This window comes from Notamacropus eugenii, chromosome 1 (genome assembly GCF_028372415.1).
Source record: "Notamacropus eugenii isolate mMacEug1 chromosome 1, mMacEug1.pri_v2, whole genome shotgun sequence".
In the NCBI taxonomy this organism is placed as follows: domain Eukaryota; kingdom Metazoa; phylum Chordata; class Mammalia; order Diprotodontia; family Macropodidae; genus Notamacropus; species Notamacropus eugenii.
The window spans coordinates 427,914,304-427,934,867 of record NC_092872.1 but is presented as its reverse complement, the minus strand read 5'-3'; the positions used below and the strand labels follow the sequence as shown (position 1 = coordinate 427,934,867).

Sequence of the window (20,564 nt, the reverse complement as noted above, 5' to 3'; positions counted from 1 at the left end):
TCAGGTTTCAACCTCTGGTCCTTTGGCTTCCAATTCAGTACTCTTTCCTCTACACCATGGTAGCCACCCTGCTCCTTCCCCCCATTTCCAACAATTCCCACTATCACACACCAGCAGACAACATAAGAGGTTCATCATGCACTGTGGTTTATTAATCTTCTCTCATGCTCACCCCAAACTTTTCTCCTTAAGCTGGGGCTAAAAGCTTTGTTTGGGGTGGGAAAGGGTCAAGACTCAATAAAAATAGGTCAGGGAGGCAGCAGTAGGGAAAAAAAATGCACACCCTAAACCATATTATAGAGGTTGAGACTATGGCCAGTATCTACATGGCAAACATTTATTTATTTAGAAAAATCCTTTCCAAAATCTATCTTGTGAGGGAAAATCAGAGGAAATACTGGAAAATGCTTCATTAAGAAAAGGAGAAAGATGATTAATACTTAAGAAAAGTCTGCCCTTCCTTTAGGCAACCTCTCAGATTCAATTGCCTTAGTCTCACTAATTACTAAGACTGTACTTGACATCATTCTGACAAAGAGAGACCTTAACACTTTTTTAAAGTGAAGACAAAAGTTGATTAGGAATCAGGAAGACTTGTCCGGATTAGGATGCAGATCCTGACTGGTAGTGTACATATATGTTATATCAAAAATTACTTAAGATAATTAAACACTAAAAATCAGCTCCGTTATTTTAACATGACCTTTAAATTAAGTGTTCCAATATATATGGCCATTATACATGTACAATGTGCTCATGATTCTGCTGTCATTTTTCCTATGTCACTGTAGTGGTATAACCCACATTTTCTGAAGGGGCTGTGCTTCAGGAGCCATGACTGAACAAGTTTGAACAGTGGGCTTTTGGGGAGGTGGTTTGGCCACCTAAGGCCAGTGAAATTCTCATGCTTATATGGTCCTCTGGGTTTAAAAGGCACCCATGCTCCACTAGCGCCACCTCAACTCCCTAGTCTCGGAAGGACTAGGTAGAAGTTTCAGAGATGGATTTTAGCTCAAAGTAAGGAAAAATTTCCTAACACTTAGTAAGCTATCCAAAAGTGGAATGGATTGCCTCAGGAGGTAGTAGCTCCCTATCAGTGGAGGTCATCAAGCAGAGGCAGCATGATCACTCATCAGGGAGGTTGTAGAAAGGATTCCTATTCAGATAGAGATCAGATTAGATGACCCCTGAGGTATCTTCCAACACAGATTCTGTAAGGAGGATGATGCCAGACAAATGTTTTTATGAAGACTGATTTTCCTGTAATGGTCCCTCTTCAAGAGTACTTGATTCTGAAGAAAGTAGAGCAGGCCATACATGTGCCACGTCTGGCAGCTTCTACTCTATCTCTTCTTCTTGGTTTCCTTCTTGGACTTTTTGCTTTGAGAAGGAGCAGCCCCCTTTGGCTTCTTGGTCACCTCAAACTTTCTTGGCTCAAAATGTCCCCCTTCCTTCAATGGAGAGAAGAGAAAGAAATAGGATTTTACTGATCAATTAAGTTTGGAATTTGTGTAGTTAAGCCAACCTAGAAAGAGCTAACTTGAAGCAGGAGGTATGCAAAACTCAAGCTGATTAGGAAGGGGAAAGACTTGTCCAAATTCAAACAGAATGGTTTCCAGAAACTGTGCAGTAAATCTGCACATAGTCAGAAGCTGTCTGTTACTACAGCAAGCGATTTTGCTTAATTGCTTTTGTTCAATCCAGAAAAGGAAAAGGAGAATTTTTCTGAGACATAATTATGATACAAAGACAAATGACATAAGCAAAAATTATTTCTTTTAAAAATATAAAAATTTAACAATGTTGGAAGTTCTCAATGTGCAAATTTGAAATTTTTGCAGCTTTTACTTATGTGGCTGTTGTCCCAATAGCCTCCTATTCCTTCCTCCTGAACCTTCTTTCTCTCATCCCTCAACATATAGCAATCTCCATACGGCTAAAGATCCCTCTGTGGAATGTATAATTGGTATCATTTTGCTTGTCTTCTCAATGAGAAGGGGAGGGGTTGGAAGGAGGGAGAGAATTTGGTACTCAAAATATAAAAAAAAAAAGAATGTTAAAAATAAATAGATAATTAAAAAAAAAAAAAAGATTTCTTCGTGGTTAAATCCTAGACCTGGAAAAGACCTGAGAAGTCACCAAATCCAACTCTGTAAGTGTCAGAATAAGAAAGCTAAAATCTTTCCAGAGGAAGTGATTTACCTAAGGTAGCAAGACCAAGACTAGAATTCAGGTCTCCTGATACCTACTTTACTGTTCTTCCCACTTCTTCATTCTGTCCCACAAGCCATGTCCAAGCACTGTCTAAGCAGGTTCTTTGCACCATAGCTACGGAATTCTCTGTTCCTTTACTGCCACAGGGTGATTGATCCCAAGAGAGGCAGAGAAGAGAAGCAGACTATGCATTTGTTACTCTATAGAAATGGTTCCTAAAACTCTGCAAAAAAGGTTCCACAACAAAGGATCTTCAGACCAAAAAGTGTTTATGAAGCCAATCCATCAAATACGTACAGACTACCCTGCTTTCCAGAAAAACCCATAAAAAAGATATTTATAATGTACGCTAGTTGAAAATATAGTTGGTTTCTAAATAGACAAGTTGGGTTCAAGTGTTTCTAAAGCTTGAAACTATGCCTTTGTGGCCTGCTGAAAATGATTCATAGGTGCACGACCTCTTAAAAATAAGATCTGATTTATTCTCTAAATGTTGTAATTTATGCAAGAAGAACCTGCAGAAATGTGCCAGCATTCTCTTGGGAATGAAGCAACCTGCTTTGTTATTCATGGGGAAGAACTTGATACCTTAGGTAAAACACTGCTGCCTTCTAATGTTCAAAACGAGATAACAAAACAGCTAAGAGCTTCTTCATGCTGGAGCCAGAGTGGTCTGGAATTCCATTCAGATTAAGAGGCAGGTGCTACCATTTTCATAACCACAAGACAGTAATTCTTGTTTATCATCTTGTAAATCAATTATCTTATTCCTAGCTTCTCTAACAGTGCAGAGAATACTTGTGCAAAATATAAGCAGGGCACAAAAATGTGCCTGTGTGCACATAAACATGTCCACACATTAGGAAAAAAAGGAGCGTTAAGTGTCTTAATTCCAATTCTGAGAGCTGACTTAATTAACTACATAATCTACTTCCAAATTCCACTTATTCTCAGTTTATGCTTGAATCTCTAAAAGTCATTAGTCATAAGGAACAATTCTAGATCCCCCACACAATTTTCCAAATGTCTCTGGCCTCAGAAACATTCTCATAACCTCTGTGATGCTCCACCATTTTGTGGGTCCTTAACCCTGAAGAACTTGCTTGAGTAGTAGATATTTTTATACAAATATTTCATCTAAAAGAGTCATTCTTCCCATGAATTCTAGTGAATTTTTATGGCAATGGAAGAGAATACAGTAACAACAAACTCTTAGCCTATTATGTCAGTTCAGAAGTTCCTAACCCGGGGTTCATGAATCCAAAAGGGAACTGTGCAAAGACTTCACAAGTTCATAAGTCCATGAACTTGGATGGAAAAAACAAATTATATCTTTATTTTCACTAATCTCAAACTGAAATTTAGCATTTCTTTCAATTATTTTAAAATATGATCCTGAGGAGGGGGTCTACAGAATTCCTCAGTCTGCCAAAGGGTTAAAGACCAAAAAAGATTAAGAACTTCTGTGCTAGTTGCAATGAGGGGTACAAAAACATACAAGATAAAGTGCTTCTTGGCCTCAAGAAGCTTAACAGTCAAAATGGGGAGATAACTCATAAAAAATTAAATAATTATTTGAGATCACAGTAGAAGAGTTACATCAGAGATAGAGCACATATGACTATACCGACCATTATTGCTATAGGATTGAGAGAGAAAAGAGATCGCTTCATTCCAGGCTGAGGTGATCATGGAAGCTTAATTAAAGAGTTTGAATCATCCTGAAGGATAGATACCAGACCTATCTCCAACCTTCTCTACCATTTATTCCTTTTTAAAAAATATTTTATCTTCATTTCCAAATTCTCTCCCACCTACCTCCTCCTCCTTTTCCTATTAAGCAAGAAAAACACATATTATAAATGTGTGGTCAAGCAAATAAATTCCTACATTGGTCACATCCTGACAAGGGTGCATCTTTACTCTGCATCTAACAACTTCTCTATGTGTTTCATCATGGGTCCTCTGGAACTATGGTTGGTTCTATTACACTGATCTCAGTTCCTAAGTCTCTTAAAAGATGTTTTTCTTTACAATAATGTTATTATTTCTAGCATTTATTCTTCTTAACCCTTTCCTCCCCCACCTCTTGCCACCAAAATTCTGCCCTCTGCCCTCTCTACTCTACTAAGCTACTCTCTTGAATGGCCTTTTTCCTCAGTCTTCATTCATACTTCAGATTTGGTTGAACCTTTGAATCTTTAAACTGAAAGCTAAAATTGAAGATTTTGTATTTCTTAGTAGACTAGACAAATAAATACTGGGAATCAGTAACTGGGGAGAAAAAAACCTAAAATAAGCATACCACTTTTTAAAGCTTATGTGCTCTGAATAACTTAAATGTGATAGAGATCAAAACCAGAATAAAACATTTCTTTGTTTCATCTCATGCAAAATGAAATCTCTAAGCCTTTGGTTTAATGAAAAGGTAAAATTATTTTAGTAAATAAAATTGGCTTAAAATTTCATTTAACTTCATTTTTTGTGTTTTGTGGGAAAATATGTCTTGTTCTGATACAGTAATCAATTCTCAACAACTCTGCCCCCCATATGTACATAGTATCTTCCCATAAAAAATTAAACAATATCCAAATAGAGTGATTGTAGTAACAAATTTTATTTGGTTTTCAGTTGTATAAAACTAATTCATTCTTCCACCCTGAAAAAGGGAAAAAAGGACTAAGTAGAATCCTGTCTATACAGACAGGCCAGGCAAGAGGAAAACTTTTAGATGGTATACTGGGCCTCTAAATAGAAATCCCTTTGTAGAAGCATTTATGTTCTAAAATTCAAAGAAGTCCAGAATTTCAGCATTACAAGGGATCTCAGTGGCTATTTAGTCCAACTCACACCTGAAAAATAAAATTTATTCCACAACTAAAGGAGAAGTAGTCATTCAGCCTTCACTCAAAGACCTCCAATGAGAAGAAACCCACCATCTTCTGAGGCAGCTCATTTCACTTTTGGATAACCACAATTGTTAGGAAATTTGTATTAACCTAGAACTCAAATCTCTCTGTGTAATTTCCACCCAATACTCCTTGTTCTGCCTTCTGGGGCCAAGCAGAACAAGCCAAACCCATCTTTCAAATTAGGTTTTCTCTTCCCAGGCTATCCTTGGTTTCTTCAACTAATGTTCATATATAGCATGCCCACTGGCTGCCTCTCTTCCAGACAAGCCTCACTTTATCAACGTCCTTCTTAAAATATGGCCTCAAGAACCGAATATACTTGAGATATGGTCTGATGTTCTTTATTGGCTGCTTTTTCTTGGAAGTCATCCCCTCATTGTAGTCCAAGATCATACTAGCTTTTTTAGCTGCCCTATCACAATGTGGACTTATACTAACCTTGGAATCCACAAAAGCCCCCAGATCTTTTGCAGACAAAGTGCTGTCTAGTCAAACCTCCTTCAACTTATACTCACAAAGAAGATTTTTCGAACCCAAGTATAATACTTTTCACTTGCTCCTGTTAACTTTTATCTTATCTGGCCAAATGCCATGCTTGTAAAAATCTTTTTGGATCTTCACATCCAGGTGTAAGCTATCTCTCCTAGCCTGTTACTAATTAACCCTTTCTTGTACTCCTCAGTCTCCTGCCCTTAGAACAGTTATCCAGTTCACCAATAAGTTAAACATGGCTGACTCTATTTCTCTGCCTGTAAAACAAGAATATTAATCACTTTGCTCCCCTGAGGTTCTCATGAGAATTCAATCCATTACTAAGAACAATAAAATGATGGCATGGATTAGACACTTAGTAAATGCTCACTGAATGAATTATTTTTCGCATACAATAATACATAGTATCTGTGAGATGAGAACAAAGCAGAATGAAATCAGATGTCCTATGGATACCTACAATTTAATTTGGGGAAAGAGGGAGGCCCCCAAGCATGATCATCACAGAGATAACATGTATGTACAGGGAAATAAAAAATTATATTAACAATCTCTTCAGTTTCTATAATGCTTTCTACAAAGTGCTTTCCTAATAATAATCCTAAGGCAGGTACTACATAAATATCATTATCCTTCATTTTATAAATGTGAATAATGAGGCTCACAGTGATGAAGGGATCTGCCCAAGGTGTTGTTACATGGCTAGTAAGTAGTGGAACTGGGACTCAACCCAGGGCTCTTTCCACTACTATAACATGCTTTTTATAATAATGAACATAGTAACAAACTAGGAAATTCACAAACTATTCATTGTCAGTCAAATTATTCACATTCATTGTCAATATCCAAGACATTTCTATAGTAGGCAATGGAAAGATATGCTAAATATGTAAAATCTACCACCCCAACCCTTAAAGAGTTAATACCCTCCCCCCCCAAAAATTACTTACCCCCTCATGAGACTTCGAAATGGGGAAGATTATGGCCAATACGCAGATAAGCTGGAAGATAGCCCCCAAAAACAGTCCATAACGAAGAAGATTCTCTAGGAAAGTAGGCTCTGGGACCTCGGGGGGAGAGAAGTTGAGCTCAGCAGCCATGCCCAAAGCAGTTCCTGGTCTCGTTTTATATCGCTCAAGAAGTTAAATTCTAAATTAAAGCAAAACAAGTTTCAACAACGTCATTTTCTGCTAATGTGCTACCACATCCTAAAGCATTTAGATAATAAATCAACATATCTGTGAATATTCCACAACAGGAAAATCACTGTACTTTCTCCTTTGGCCTGAAAACTTAGCAGTATTTTGTATAACACATAGTGTGTGACTAGAAGGTGACAAGTGATTTTTTTTAAAACAGGCACACCATTCATTCACTCAGTAATTATTAAGTGTTTATTTTATGCAAAGTACTGAATAGGTTCTAGGGGAGAAACAATGATAGTCCTGCCCTTATGGAAGGCAAGAGGAATAATACATGTACACAAATATGAAATACTACTTGATGGAGTAACTACCCCAAAGACATCACAGATGCTTCAGGTATTTAAAGTAGGATTACATTATAATAGTAGAATTGACAGGAATTTCCCTCTTCATGTCCTATATACAATCAGTTATAAAGACAGCATCAACATTTCAAACCTACATAACTGTGTGAAAGTAACCATTGACAGGATAAGGAATTCAAAAGGAGGAATTAGTTCTGGGGAACAAGATAACTGGATTCAGTTTTACACACAATGAGTTTCAGGACCTACCAAGATATTTCAGCAGAGATGTCCATGAGAAAGTTAGAAATGAGTATCTGTAACCCTGGAGGGACTGGAGCTCAAAATAGAGGGTATTCAAAAAGTCTTATCATAGTTTTAAGCTATTTAAGCTATCAACACTCAAAACTTTAAGCTCTAAGACTTTTGGGACACCTTGTATAGATTTGGGAGCCATCTATAGAGGGGCTAATAATAATAACAATTTATTTATGGTCTTTATTCATCAACCTTGTGATGTACGCTGAAAATATCATTATCCTCATTTTTAGAAGAGGTAAATGAGATTCCAAGTAGTTCAGTGAATTGTTCAAGGTCACAAACCAGGAAGTAGCCAGAACTCAAATTCAAACACAGGTCTGTCCTGGTGCTAAGCCTAGCACTCTTTCCACTAACACCGTACCCTTACATGATAACTGAAGGTATGGATGTGGGAGAGTATGGCTTAATAGTGCCTCACTTTATGGGGCTGAGAAGAGAAATCAGTGAAGAGATCAAAAAATCCAAAGATTTCATAGCTGGAACGGGCTCAGAAACCATCTAGTTCAACTTTTAACCATGAAGAAAATTTCTTTTATGGTTATGATAAGTTAGGCATTTATGTAGCACTGTAAGGTTTGCGGAGCATTAATACATATGTTTAAACTCATTTGATTCTCAAAACAAACCTGGGAGGTAGGTGCTATTATTATCCCCATTTTACAAGTGAGGAAACTGAGGCAGACATAGATTAAGTGACTTGCCCAGAATCACACTGCTAGTGTTTGAGGGTGAATTTGAACTTGGGTCTTCCTATGGCCAAGTTCAGTGTTCTATCCACTGTACAAACTAGCTGCCTTGATAAATTATATTCACAATAAATGGCTATCCAATCTTCACTTGAAGAACTTTTGTTTCTATAGGTAACCCACTTTTGGATAGCTCTAATTATTATTAACTTCTTTGTTACTTTCCCGCATTGTTCCTAATTCTACTCAAGCTGGATGAATCTATCCCTCTGCTACATGACTCTTCAAACACATGAAAACAGTTATCATGCCTCTTGCAAGTCTTCTCTTCTTCAGAATAAATATTTAACAGCAGGATGCAGAAGGACTATCAACCACCCTTATTCTATAGATAACATAACACTCAATGCAGTTTAAGATATTAACTTTTTCACCTACCACGTAGCACTTGACTTGTTTTGAACTCCAGGGCATTAAAACCTTCCGATCTTTTTGAAAATATGCCTGACTCTGAGATAATAATCCTCTAAGGGACAATGCCCTTACTAAAGGGAACAAGCAATGAAGCTGAATGAACTGTCATATTCTTGATCCAGATCCCCATTTACTAAGCTCTATAATCTTGACCTGAGTCTGTTTATTCATGTATAAAATGGATCTAATAATACATTACCTACCCACCTCAGGGTTACTTGAAGGAAAAGTGATTTGAAAGTCCAAAAAGGAAGCACTTGTTAAATCCATCTTGCCTCCCAATTTTTTTTTATTAATTGATTTGTTTTCAGTTTTCTACAATCACTTCCAAAAATCACAATTTTTTTCTTTCCTTCTTGACAAGCTATCAATCTATCAGTATGGCTTATATAGATAGAGAAGTCAATTTGATGAAAAGTAAAAAAATGAAAAGACAGAAAGTTGTGTTTGGAGAACAGAATTTTGGAATTCATGATTTTGGAGATAATGTGCTTACATAATCAAATTAAGTGATGACTATAAAGCTAAACAATTAATCCAAGAAAATCACAAAATGTCTGCAACTCTTTTAGAATCTGTGGCACACTCTTGAATATCTTCAAGAGAATTTTAGAAGTTGGCTGCCAGAATGGACAGATTCAATGAAATCCATGGGCCTTAGGACACAGAAAGTTAGAACTGGAAGAGACTCTTAACAGACAGAATGTAAAGCCAAGCGTAGTATAGAGAGAAAAGCATAAGGAATCAGAAAACTGCAGTTCTAGACTTGGTTCTTCCACTCACTAGCCTCAGGACATGGCAGGCAGCTAGGCACGCCTGGGGATAGAACCCTGGACCTGGAGGCACAAAGACCTGAACCTAAGTCCAGTCACAGACAATTACGAACTGTGTGATGTGAACAAATCTCTTATCCCCTTTCTGCCTCAGTTTCCTCATCTGTCAGAAGGAATAACAACACCATCTTATGCCCCACGGCTGCTATAAGGACAAAATGAAATAACTGTAAAGTGTTTTGCAAAATGTAAAGCACCCTATAAACGCCACCGGCTCTTATTATCAACAAGCCCCTGACCCACCATCCCTGCCGCCTCTAACATCCGATGCGGCGTTCAGATCTGACGGCAGAAAGGACTTGGAGATCATGGGACTGGAGATCTGCAAGGAGCCTTCGGGAGCATCTAGCTCAGCGCCACCTCCTCCTACACGAGTGTAGACGGAGGCTTTAAATTAGTCACTAGGAAACAGATCCCGAGGGCAAAGACAACGCCCAGGGGCCCAAAAGGCATCCAGGGCAGAGCGGCCGGGTCCCCCTGGGGAGAAGGGAGGGGGCGTGTCACGTTTCGGCCCCGTCGCTTCGCGGCCGCCCAGGCCCGTCTTCCCCAACATTCCCCAATCCTAGGGGAGCCGACCCCGCCCCGCCCAGACCTCTCCGGCTCCGGCCTCACCCCGAGGGGATAGCGCTGGGCCTCAGCGCCCCCGCTTCCCCCCCGAAGGCCCGGGCTCCCTCATCCCGCAGACCGCGGCTCCAAGCCCCAAGGCGGGGCGATAACTCACCGACCCAGAGCCCAAGTCGCGCGGCCCCACTTCCCTCCGGAAGTGAGCAGCAGCTCCGCCCCCTTCACGGCGCACAGACAGGAAGTTACGCAACCCCTAGCAACCGGGCCTTCCGCGCCGGGAGGCGTTGCTAGGGAGAGCGAGGAGGGGGCAGTGGGGTGGTCCTTGGGGTTTGGGGGTTTTGCCCTTCAGAGGATCGTAGGAGGCTGCACTTAGATCTGGGGGTGCACCCAGGGTCCGTTTAGTCGGGCGGCCTCGTTTTACAGGTGAGGAACCTGAGGCCCAGCACGCTGCGGTGACATCCATAGTCACCGGAGTTGTTAATAGCAGAGCTAGGATTCCCCATGTTTATTTAATTTATTTTTATTTGTTTGTTTCTTGATGAAGATGATGAGAACTTATGAGGCGGGAGAACGTGGAGGGAAATCCCACTTCTTCACTGTAACCCCGGGCAGTTTAGGGAACCTCTCCGTACCTCAGTTTCTTCAGCTTGAATATCCACATTTTAAAGTTGGAGCATCTGGCTCCTTGAGGCCCCTTACTCCCGAGAACCCAGAATCACGGGCCTTAGAGCGAGAGGAACTGGCAGGTACAGGTGGAGAGGACGTCATCCTGCTGTGTCAGGCTGGGCAGTTTAGCATAGTTAACCACACTGCTCCTTAACAAGCATGATCACTGATGGACAAGACAAGTCTGGCTGGTCCGGGAGGCCTTATCCAAGGCCCTAAGTAGGAGTCGCTCCCTTGGCTAGGTTCATGGACTTAGAGCCCAAGAGGGCTTCTCGGGGAGCTAAGAGATTCTGGCCTTCTCAGTTTACAAGTGAGGAAAGTGAGGCTGGAAGAAATTAAATGGTTTCCCCAAGGCACCAAAGCTAGTAAATGGTAAAGCTTGGATTGCAAGCCAGGTCTTCTGATTTCAAGTCCAGTGCCCTTTTCACTACACCACACTGGCTAGAAGAGAGGAAGGGTAATTCTGGTTACAACCTCTAGGATTATATCATTTAATTTGAGCCTTGGGACAACTCTGGAGTTACTTCTGATGGGGTGCTTGGGTCCCAATTCTAAAATCACATTTCTCTTTAAAAATCACCTTTTTCAAAACACTCTCCCAGGCAGTTTCTCCCCAGCTCAAGGACAGCCTGCCTCTGCAACAACTGTTATTTCCCTTCCTGATAAGGTAGCCAGCTGCATGTATAGAATTTATTAGTTTGATCCAGCTGTGTACTGGCTGAACAGGCTGTGTGCTGGGTCATAACAGCATTTGCTACTCACTGACTAATCATATGTATCCTAGACATACGTATACTCCCTTACATTCATCTTGTCTAACAAGACATTGATGAGAACAGCCTGGTATTTATTAGTCAGTCCTGATTGTTGGTTGACTTAGCGATGGTTCAGGCCTAAAAACACACCTCCATGTAGCCCCCTCTTCCCCCCATTGGCCTATTTCCCTATGAACTCTGGGTAAAATACATGCTCAGAAGATACCAAAAGTGCATGTTCCTTTAAGAACTAACCACTCCCTAATCCCTCCCTGAATTATCTAGTTAGCATGTTTGGCACATGCTTTACTGTGGAATATCCTATATAAACTTTACCTGTACCCCTCTAAGGTTGCAGGTTCCCTAAGAACTCTTGCCCATTTTGACCTCAAGAATGCTTGAGTCCAAGAATTCATTCCAGGTGACCTGCTCCTGTACCCTAGTCTTTGTAGGGGTCTCACCCCTCCCTTTCTAGCCCTCATCATTTCCTGTCTGTATTTTACAGAGGAGGAAACAGGATCAGAGAGGGCCTTCCCCATGTTCATAGGGCTATTAAGTGTAAAAGCCAGGATTTAAACCCAAGTCTTTTTAAAAATTGATACTATTTATTTTCACATCATCTCCCTGTCCCAATATATCACTTTTCCTTCCCCCTCCCACAAAGCTATCTCTTATAACAAAGAAGAAAAAAACAACAGTTAATCAAAATTAACCAACTCATCAATCTAGCCTAACATTATATGGAATGTTCCTCCCTTGATGCCCTTATACCTCTGCAAAACATGGAGAAGCATTCCTATATCTCCTCTTTGGGGTCAGGTTTTGCCATTATAATTTCACAGTCATTCAGTTTTGATTGTTCTTTCCATTTACATTATTGCAATAATTTTGCAAAGTGTTTTCCTATTTCTGTTTATTTCACTTTGCATCAGTTCATATAAAACTCATGTTTCTATAGTCATCATACTAATATTCCATTACCTTCATATGTCACAGTTTGTTTAGCCATTCCCCAGTTCTTGGACATCTGCTTTCCTTTTATCCTTGACCTTCTTCAGGTATATGCCCGGCAGAGGAATCTAAGCAACCCTGGTCTTTCCAAGTTTAACACTCTTCCCAGAATACCATGCTGCCTCTATAAATATAGAAATATAGACTATCAGAGCTGGAAATGACCTGAGATATGTCCAACCCTTCAGAGGCACAGAGTGAACAGCCAGCAACTCCAGAGATCATCTAATTCAATTCAATAAGCACATATCAATAAACAAGTATTTTCTGCTGTGTGTCAGGCACTGGAGATACAGGTATAAAGAATGAAAGACTCTCTACTCACAATGAATTTATATTCTAATGGGGGGACAAGTACATATAAAAAGGGTAAATCTAAAGTTAACAAGTACATATGAGGCAAGAAGACATTCTTATGGAGAAAGAAGCAGCAGCATACAGAAGACAAGTTGATCCACCGCCACAGCCAAGGACAACGAACCCAAGAGACCTGAGAATAAGCAATGTCTCTCAAATTGTCAGAATGGGTTGCTTCCAATATAGGCCCTGCAGCCATCAATGAGGGAACAAATTGTGAAGAAGGAGCACGCCTTTGTCATCAGAAACAACTGCTCACCAGCTACCGCCAACAGGCAGATTGGCACAAGAGCCCAGGGAGGATAGCACTCCTCAGAACACTAGTACTACTTTTAGCCAAGCCTTTACAGTCATCACTCAAGGAAGTAATTCCTGTGGAGAAGGCACTAGCCATACTCACCAACTGTCACTCACAAGGCAGTCAAGCCAACCTAGCTGAAGTAGCAAACTACTGAAAAAAAAAACCAGGTGCAATGTGCCAAACAAGTCAAACCACCACCACTACCTTGGCTACCATCTCCCCTGAAACCTCAGTGGACACAGGCCAGGACCCTGAACCAAAAAGCTTTGGGAATAGTATGGCTTCCAGCCCAGGGCCCTTAGCCATCCTCTTGGAAAACAACCCTTGTGAAGAGGAAATCTGGCAACTGCTACAACCACGGCTACTGAAGATCCAGTGAAGAAATTTCTTGCCACCAAAGTCCTTGGCACAGTCAAATAGTTCAACATCAGAAACTGATTTGATATTAGTGGAAATGGGATATTACTATCTGCTCTGCTGCTGCATCTTTAAGGACCATGAGACTTTTCCATCTGACTTGCAGCCAAAATCTTTCATTTGTATCAATGTGAGCTCCTTGAGGGCAAGGACTATCTTACTTTTTTGTATTTATAATACCCAAGATTATGTATAATTTTTGCATATAATAAGTGCTTAATAAATGCTTTATTGATTCATTTATTTAATTATACACACACTTCTATTTACAAGATAGCTAAATGTAAGGCAATTTGAAAAAAAAAAGCATTAGTGTTTGGGAGGACCAGAAAAGGCTTCATGTAGAAGATGGTGACTGAGCTGCATCTTAATGGGAAAGAGACTCCATGAGGCAGAGGCAGGGAAAGAGTGCATTCCAGGCATGGGGCCCAGCTAGTACAGAGGCATAGAGACAGGAGAGAGAGTGTGTTCAATGAGGAACAGAAAGAAAGCCAATTTGGGTGGATTGCAGAGTTGCAGGAAATATGTCCAATGTATGTCCAATGAGATTGGAAAGATAAGTTGGGGTCAGCTTAGGTAAGGCTTTCAAAGTTACATGGGAGTTTCTTTTATATCCTAGAGGTAATAGAAAGCCATAGGAATGGTCAGATAGAGGATTAATATGGTCAGATCTACACTTAAGAAAAGTTACTTTTGGCAGCTATGGGTGGAATGGATAAGTGTTGAGAGGCTGAAGGCAGAAAGACCAATTAGGCTATTGCAATAATCTAATTAAATTAAGTCAAGTCAACAAGCATTTTCTTATACTACTTGCTAGGCACTGTACTAAATGCTAGGGATACAAAAGAAAGTACCAAACAGTTCTGCTTTCTAGGATTTCAAAGTCTAATGGAAAAGGCAACATGCAAATGACTATAGACTGGATATAGGTATAGACTGGATAAATGGGGGGCCAATGTCACTGGATCACACAGTATATGGTGGAGAGTAATTGTGTAAGAAGACTGAAAAAGTAGAAAGAGACCTGCTTATAAAGAGCTTTAAAAACGAAACAGAGGATTTTATATTTGATAATGGGAGTAATAGGGAGCCATTGGAGTTAATTGAAAGGAGGAGGGGAGAGAGAGAGAGTTTGTGTCATGGTCAGATTTGTGCTTTAGGAAAATCAGTTTGAAAGTTGAGGGGAGGATGGACTGGAGTGGGGAGATTCTTGAGGCAAGAAGACCAATCAGAGGGCTACTGCATGAGGGAACGAGAACATGAACTAAGATCATAGATATGTGACTAGAGAGAAGAGTTTGGATTTGTGAAGGTAGAAATAGAAGATTTGGCAAGTGATTGAGTAGATGGAGTGAGGAAGAGTGAGGAGTTCAGGATAATGTGAGATTGCAATCCTGAGATACTGGAAGGATGGTGATGGCTTTGACATAAACAGGGAAACTTGAGATGGGAGAGATTAAAAAAGAAAGATGATGAATTCCATTTGAGACATGTTGAATTTAAGATGTCTCCAGGACATCCATTTTGTGGTGTCCAATTAGTAATCTGGGCTGAATCTCAGGCGAGAAAGTGGAGCTGGTGTATTATATGTATCTCTAGGAGTGATATGCATAGAAATGACAGCATAACCCATGGGAGCAGATGAGGTTATAAAGAAAAAGAACAGAGAGAGAGATTAGAAAAGGGCCCATAACAGAACCTTGATTAGGAGGCAAAATGTAGAGGATGATGAGCCAGCAAAGGAGACTGAGAAGGATCTCTACTAAACCCTACCATCCCTCAGACTGTCATTCTAGGGATCAATCCAGTTGTTAAAGAATCAAGAGATAGGATGATGGAGGACGCAATCACAGAATGAGATGCCTGGGACCTCAGAGATCATCTAGTTCAATTCAATAAGCATATATTAAGTGCCGACTATGTTTTAGCTACTATGCTAGGTGGTGTGAATACAGTTAAAATATGAGACAGCCTCTCTGGAGGAGCTAACTTTCTACAGAGGGGAATGTATTTAGTCCCATCCAAGTCACATTAACCAAATCAGAAAGTATTTATTAAGCACCTATTGTGTTCCAGGAACTCTGATAAGTGTTGGGGATGCAGAGACAAAACTTTAAGTCTCTATCCTCAAGGAGCTCATGTTCTAGTTAGGGAAACAACGTATACATGTATGTATGTGTGTATATATGTATACATGTATGTATATAGGTATGTATGTATGTACAAGGTAAATTGGAGAGGAAGGCACTAGTATCTGGAGGATCAGGAAGAGCTCCATGTAAAAAGCAGTCCTTGAGCTGAGATTTGAAGGAAATTAGATATTCTAAGCAGTAGAAGTAAGGAGGGAATATATTCTAAAGATAGGGAATAGCCAGAATAAAGGTAAGAAAATGAAAAATGGAATGTCATGTGTGTGGATTAGCTGGACTATAGTAGAGTGATTGAAAGAGAGTAATATATAATAAGGTTGAAAAGATAGGTTAGAACCAAGTTGTAAAGGATTTTAAATGCCAAATAGAGAAACTCATATTTGCTCCTAAAGGCAGTAGGGAGCCAATGAAGTTTGCTGAGTTGGTGACACAGTTAGATTGATGCTTTAGGAAGACCATATTGGCAGCTATGTAGAGAATAGATTAGAGAGGTGAGAAACTTGAAGCAGGGAGACTACTCAGGGGGCTATTACACTGGTCCAAGCAAGAGGTGATGAGGTCCTGGACTAGCATGGTGGACATATAATTAGAGAAAATGGCATGGACGTCAGAGATATTGTGGAGGTAGAAATGACAAGATTTGGCAAATGTTCATATAGAGAGAGTAAGAAATGAGAAAGAGTTAAGATAACTCCCAGGTGAGTGGAAAGATGGTGGTACTCTTGACAGAGGTAAGAAAGATCAGAAGAGGGATGGGTTTGGGAGAAAGATAATAAGTTCCATTCTGAACATTCTGAGTTTGAGGTGCCTATGGAATGTGTAGTAGGCAATTAATGATGGGACTGAAACTTAGAGAGACTAGGGCTGGGAGTTATCAACATAAGAGAGATGATTATTAAACTCATTGGAGCTGATATAATCAGTGCATGTGTGTGTGTGTGTGTGTGTGTGTGTGTGTGTGTGTGTGTGTGTATAGAGAAACAGAGAGAGAGAGAGAGAGAGAGAGACAGAGAATGAATATGGCCTAGGGCAAAACCCTGAGGTATACCCAAAGTTAGAGAGCCAGATATGGATGATGATAGACAGAATTAGTCATCCAAAAGGCCTTCTCCAAAATTATTAATAATTTCTTAATATCCAAGTTTAATAACCTTTTTTCAATACTCATTCTTCTTCATCTTTCTGCAGCCTTTGACACTATCACTCACCTTTCTCTCCTTGATACTCTTTTATCTCTAGGTTTTCTTTGCATTGCTTTCTCCTGGTTCTCCTGCCTGCTCCTTCTCTCTCTAATCTGCTGAATCTTCATTCATATCACACCTGCTAATATTGGAGGTCTCCCCAAGGCTTAGGCCTTCTTCTTCTAGCCTATTTCACTTGGTAATCTCATCAGCTCCTCAAATAACTCTTAAATCTATTCATCCCAGCCCTAACTTTTCCCCTGATTTCCAATCTTGCATCTCCAGCTATCTTTTAGACACCTCAAAGTGAATATCTCATGGACATCTTAAACTCAACAGTACAAAACTGAAGTTATCTTTCCCAAAAAACCTTCTCCTCTTCCTAACTTCCCTATTATTGTTGAGGGTAACACTATCAGGTATGCAAGCTTGCAACCTAGGAGTCATTCTCATTTCCTCACTCTTTCTCATCCCCTATATCCAACTAGTGGTCAAGTCCTGTCATTTCTACCTTTGAAACATCTTTCTTTTACAGTTGCTCTCTCCTCTGACATTGCTACCTTCCTAGAAACAGGTCCTCACACCTGTACTAATATGATAGCCTTCTGGTTGTTCTCCCTGCCTTAGGAATCTCCTTACTCTAGTCCATCTTCCACTCAACTGTCAAATTGATTTTCCTAAAGTATAATTTGATCATACTCAAACACATGCCATTCATTGAATCCCAGTGGCTCCCTGTTACCTCCATGATCAAGTGTAAAATCCTCTGACCTTGGCTTTTAAAGCTCTTCACAGCCTGGGTCCTTCCTACTTCTCTGTTCTTCTTAGACACTACTTCCTGCCACACACTCTGTGATCCAGTGACACTGGCCTCCTTGCTGTTCCTCTCACAACATGCTCCATCTCCTAACTCTGAGCATTTTCAGATTTTTCCCCATGCCTGGAATGTTCTCCTCATCTCCACCTCCTAGTTCCCCTGGCTTCCTTCAAGTCTCAACTGAAGTCCTACCTTCTGCAAGAAGCCTTTCTTAGTCCTCATTACTCTTAGTGCTCTCTCTCCGAAATTAACCCCAGTTTACCCTGTATATATCTTATTTGTACACAGTTGTTTACATGCTATCTCTCCTATTTAACTGTGAGATCCTTGAGAGAGGGACTATTTTTTTTGCCTTTCTTTGAATCTCCAGCATTTAGCAGAGTACCTGGCACACAGGAGGTACTTAATACATTCTGTTTCACTGGCTGATTGGTAAGATGTTGGTATTAAAAAGATGGGTCATTGCTTTGTGGAAAAACTTGCAGTCTCAAGTGGAAATTTACAATTTCATGGAAGTAATCAGCTCACTCTCCTGTTCACTTCCTCACCTAACATGTCAGGCACCTAACATGTCAGATATATATTACCAGTGGACAAAATCTATAGGTTTTCTATCCAAATGCATATAATGATCAGAACACTAGGCATTCTTTATCCAATTGGACTTTTCCTGTGAATAATCAAGTCAAATTCTTTTAATTGGTCTTATATGTCCTCCAAGCAGTTCGATATTATTCCAGGGCTTGACGCAGTCAGCACAATGTCATCCCCAAACAGAAGTACTTGGGGAATCTCTCCTCCAAAGAGAAACCTTCATCTTGAACTTGGCTTGGGACTTCTCTGTCACACTAGCAAATACCTTCAGTGAACATACATTTTCCTCTTTTATGCTTTATCTCATGTTTATAACCAGAAGACTGTTAAACAGAATTATTTATGCTGCTATGCCTTTCAATGAATCTTGAATGATTTTGAAGTATGAATGGGAGACTCTATTGGAAAAAAAACTTGTCACTGGAACAAATGATTTTTCATAATCAATAAACAATAAGAACAATTGTAAGGGGCCCAGAGGGTCCCAGGGGGTGCAAGTTAGAGGCAAAGCCTGTGGGAAGGGTGCTGACGCACACTCTGGCAGAAGCTCTGTGTGACCCTGGAACCTGATGTTCCTGCAGATACCGATGTCCTGTACAGTAAAGTTACAAGTGAGCCTGGGAACCCAGGAACTAGCTGCAGGAAAAGATAAGCTTCCTTCCTTACTGCAGGTATAAGGATGTGGAATAGTCATGAGATGGTGAAGTAATGGGATGAGCTCAGCATGTATGTGATTGGTGGATCAGCCTTTATAAACCCTAACCCTCAGCTGAATAAAGAGTTGTTGCTTGGATCATCTTGTCTCCAGTCTCCTTCCTTCAGGGCCCACAGATTAGAGGCTCGTAGGTCAGGGGGATCCAGGGAGCTTGGGCCCTGACCCCGAGCAAACAATGTATTATATTCTCTCTATATATTATATATTATATTCTCTATATCCTTCAGCTAATTGCAAAACGGTAAAGCTGGGGTTAATTGTTGAATATCATTTGCAACAGTTTACTTGTTCCTTACTAATAACTTCATTGAGGCCTCCTTTGATTCAAGTATAAAGACTGGCATAAAAATTTCGTGTAGGTGTAATTCAGCACCTATGGAACAGTGGACAGATAGGTTGATAGTCATTAATGTTTTCTTATTCACATTTTTTTTTTTTTTGGTATTAATAAGGTCTGAGATTTTCCTCAAGCCTTTCATCTCTTTTCCTCTTTCAGATACCTTACGTAACAGTCCCTTAGCACTGTCATGTAATTACAGAAAAAAAAATGTACTCAGACATTCAGCATCTGTACAGTATTAATTACCATCAGCATTTATTAAGTGTGCCATTAAACCTGACACTGACTAAAAGCACTGTTTGTACTTTGGGCTAAATCTATAACAAATATTAAATTACATTTAACACAATCACTGTTATATCTGGAGATTACTTGCACTTTCCATGAATGCATTTCCCCATGAATTAAGCACTATAGCTGAATGGTAATTATGCTCTTTTTTATTTGTAACACGTCTTTCTTCCAAGAGACTTTAAATGATTAATATCCCCCCAACACAAATAGAAAATAGTTGTTACTGAGTATGGTATGTTAGTGATTGACATTTCTATAATGTTTAAGAGTTGAAAAGAATTTTATATATATTATCTCATTTTTGAAGTTATGAAGTTAGTCCTACAGGTATTATTCCCATTTTACAGATTAAGAAACTAAGACTGAAAGAGATGAAGTGATTTACCCAAGACCGTATAGCAAATGTGTCAGGTGCAGGATTTAAATGGAACTCTATCTTGAATCTAGACCCAGCTGTTTACTCTTCCTGGTTTTACCACTACACCGTGGTACTTTTCAACAAATACAACATTAATTAAGTGCCTACTGTGTGATGAGTACTACACTAGATACCAGGGAGGAACAAAGTCTAGATAAGATGTCGTCCCTTTCCTTAAGAAATTGGGAGTGAAGTGGAAGGGTAAGATGTAATCACACGATTCTGTCACAGTGACAAAAATAATTTTGGTCTCCAAATTCTAGTTCAAGGGTCAGCTAGCTGTCTTGTGTGCTAAGTGCCACCAGCAGGAATCAAGAGTGTTTGAGAGTGTCCCTAGTAGGTTTTCCCAATCATCAGAGGCTGGAGCTGTAGAAATCGCTCAGGGCACAGGTGTTCTAGACTTTGCTTCATGACCCACTTGCTTCATGACCCACTTGAACAAATCACTTAACCTCTTCTTTTGTCTTTTCTTATCTTTAAGAAACCATGTGGTATGGCAGAAAGGTAATTGCTGTTGTTTCTCCTTCATTCTCCACGAGGACCGTGACATCAGGGAGGGAATG

At 39.9% G+C, this 20,564-nt stretch overlaps 1 protein-coding gene across 3 annotated transcripts; it reads right to left on the bottom strand.

Moving 5' to 3' along the window:
- Nucleotides 1-130: 130 nt before the first annotated feature.
- Nucleotides 131-10,216, bottom strand: MANBAL (mannosidase beta like). 3 transcript variants are annotated; one of them, XM_072631542.1, is made up of 4 exons: nt 10,143-10,177; nt 9,665-9,787; nt 6,569-6,767; nt 131-1,451 (listed from the first exon to the last, which is right to left on the bottom strand). In XM_072631542.1, the coding sequence occupies exons 3-4, from the start codon at nt 6,716-6,718 to the stop codon at nt 1,344-1,346; spliced, it is 258 nt and encodes an 85-aa protein (XP_072487643.1). In that variant the 5' UTR covers nt 6,719-6,767; nt 9,665-9,787; nt 10,143-10,177; the 3' UTR covers nt 131-1,343. The 3 variants fall into 3 exon arrangements, with proteins under 3 accessions (XP_072487643.1, XP_072487642.1, XP_072487644.1); XM_072631541.1 differs by lacking the exon at nt 9,665-9,787 and having other exon boundaries at nt 10,143-10,216; XM_072631543.1 differs by lacking the exons at nt 9,665-9,787; nt 10,143-10,177 and adding an exon at nt 10,034-10,123.
- Between the last annotated feature and the right edge of the window lie 10,348 nt (nt 10,217-20,564).

Coding starts and splice junctions, on each gene's coding strand:
- MANBAL (XM_072631541.1), bottom strand. CDS start 6,718: ATGGCTGCTGAGCTCAACTTCTCTCCCCCCGAGGTCCCAGAGCCTACT. Junction 1,452..6,568: donor TTTCGAAGTCTCATGAGGGG/GTAAGTAATTTT, acceptor TCTCCATTGAAG/GAAGGGGGACATTTTGAGCC.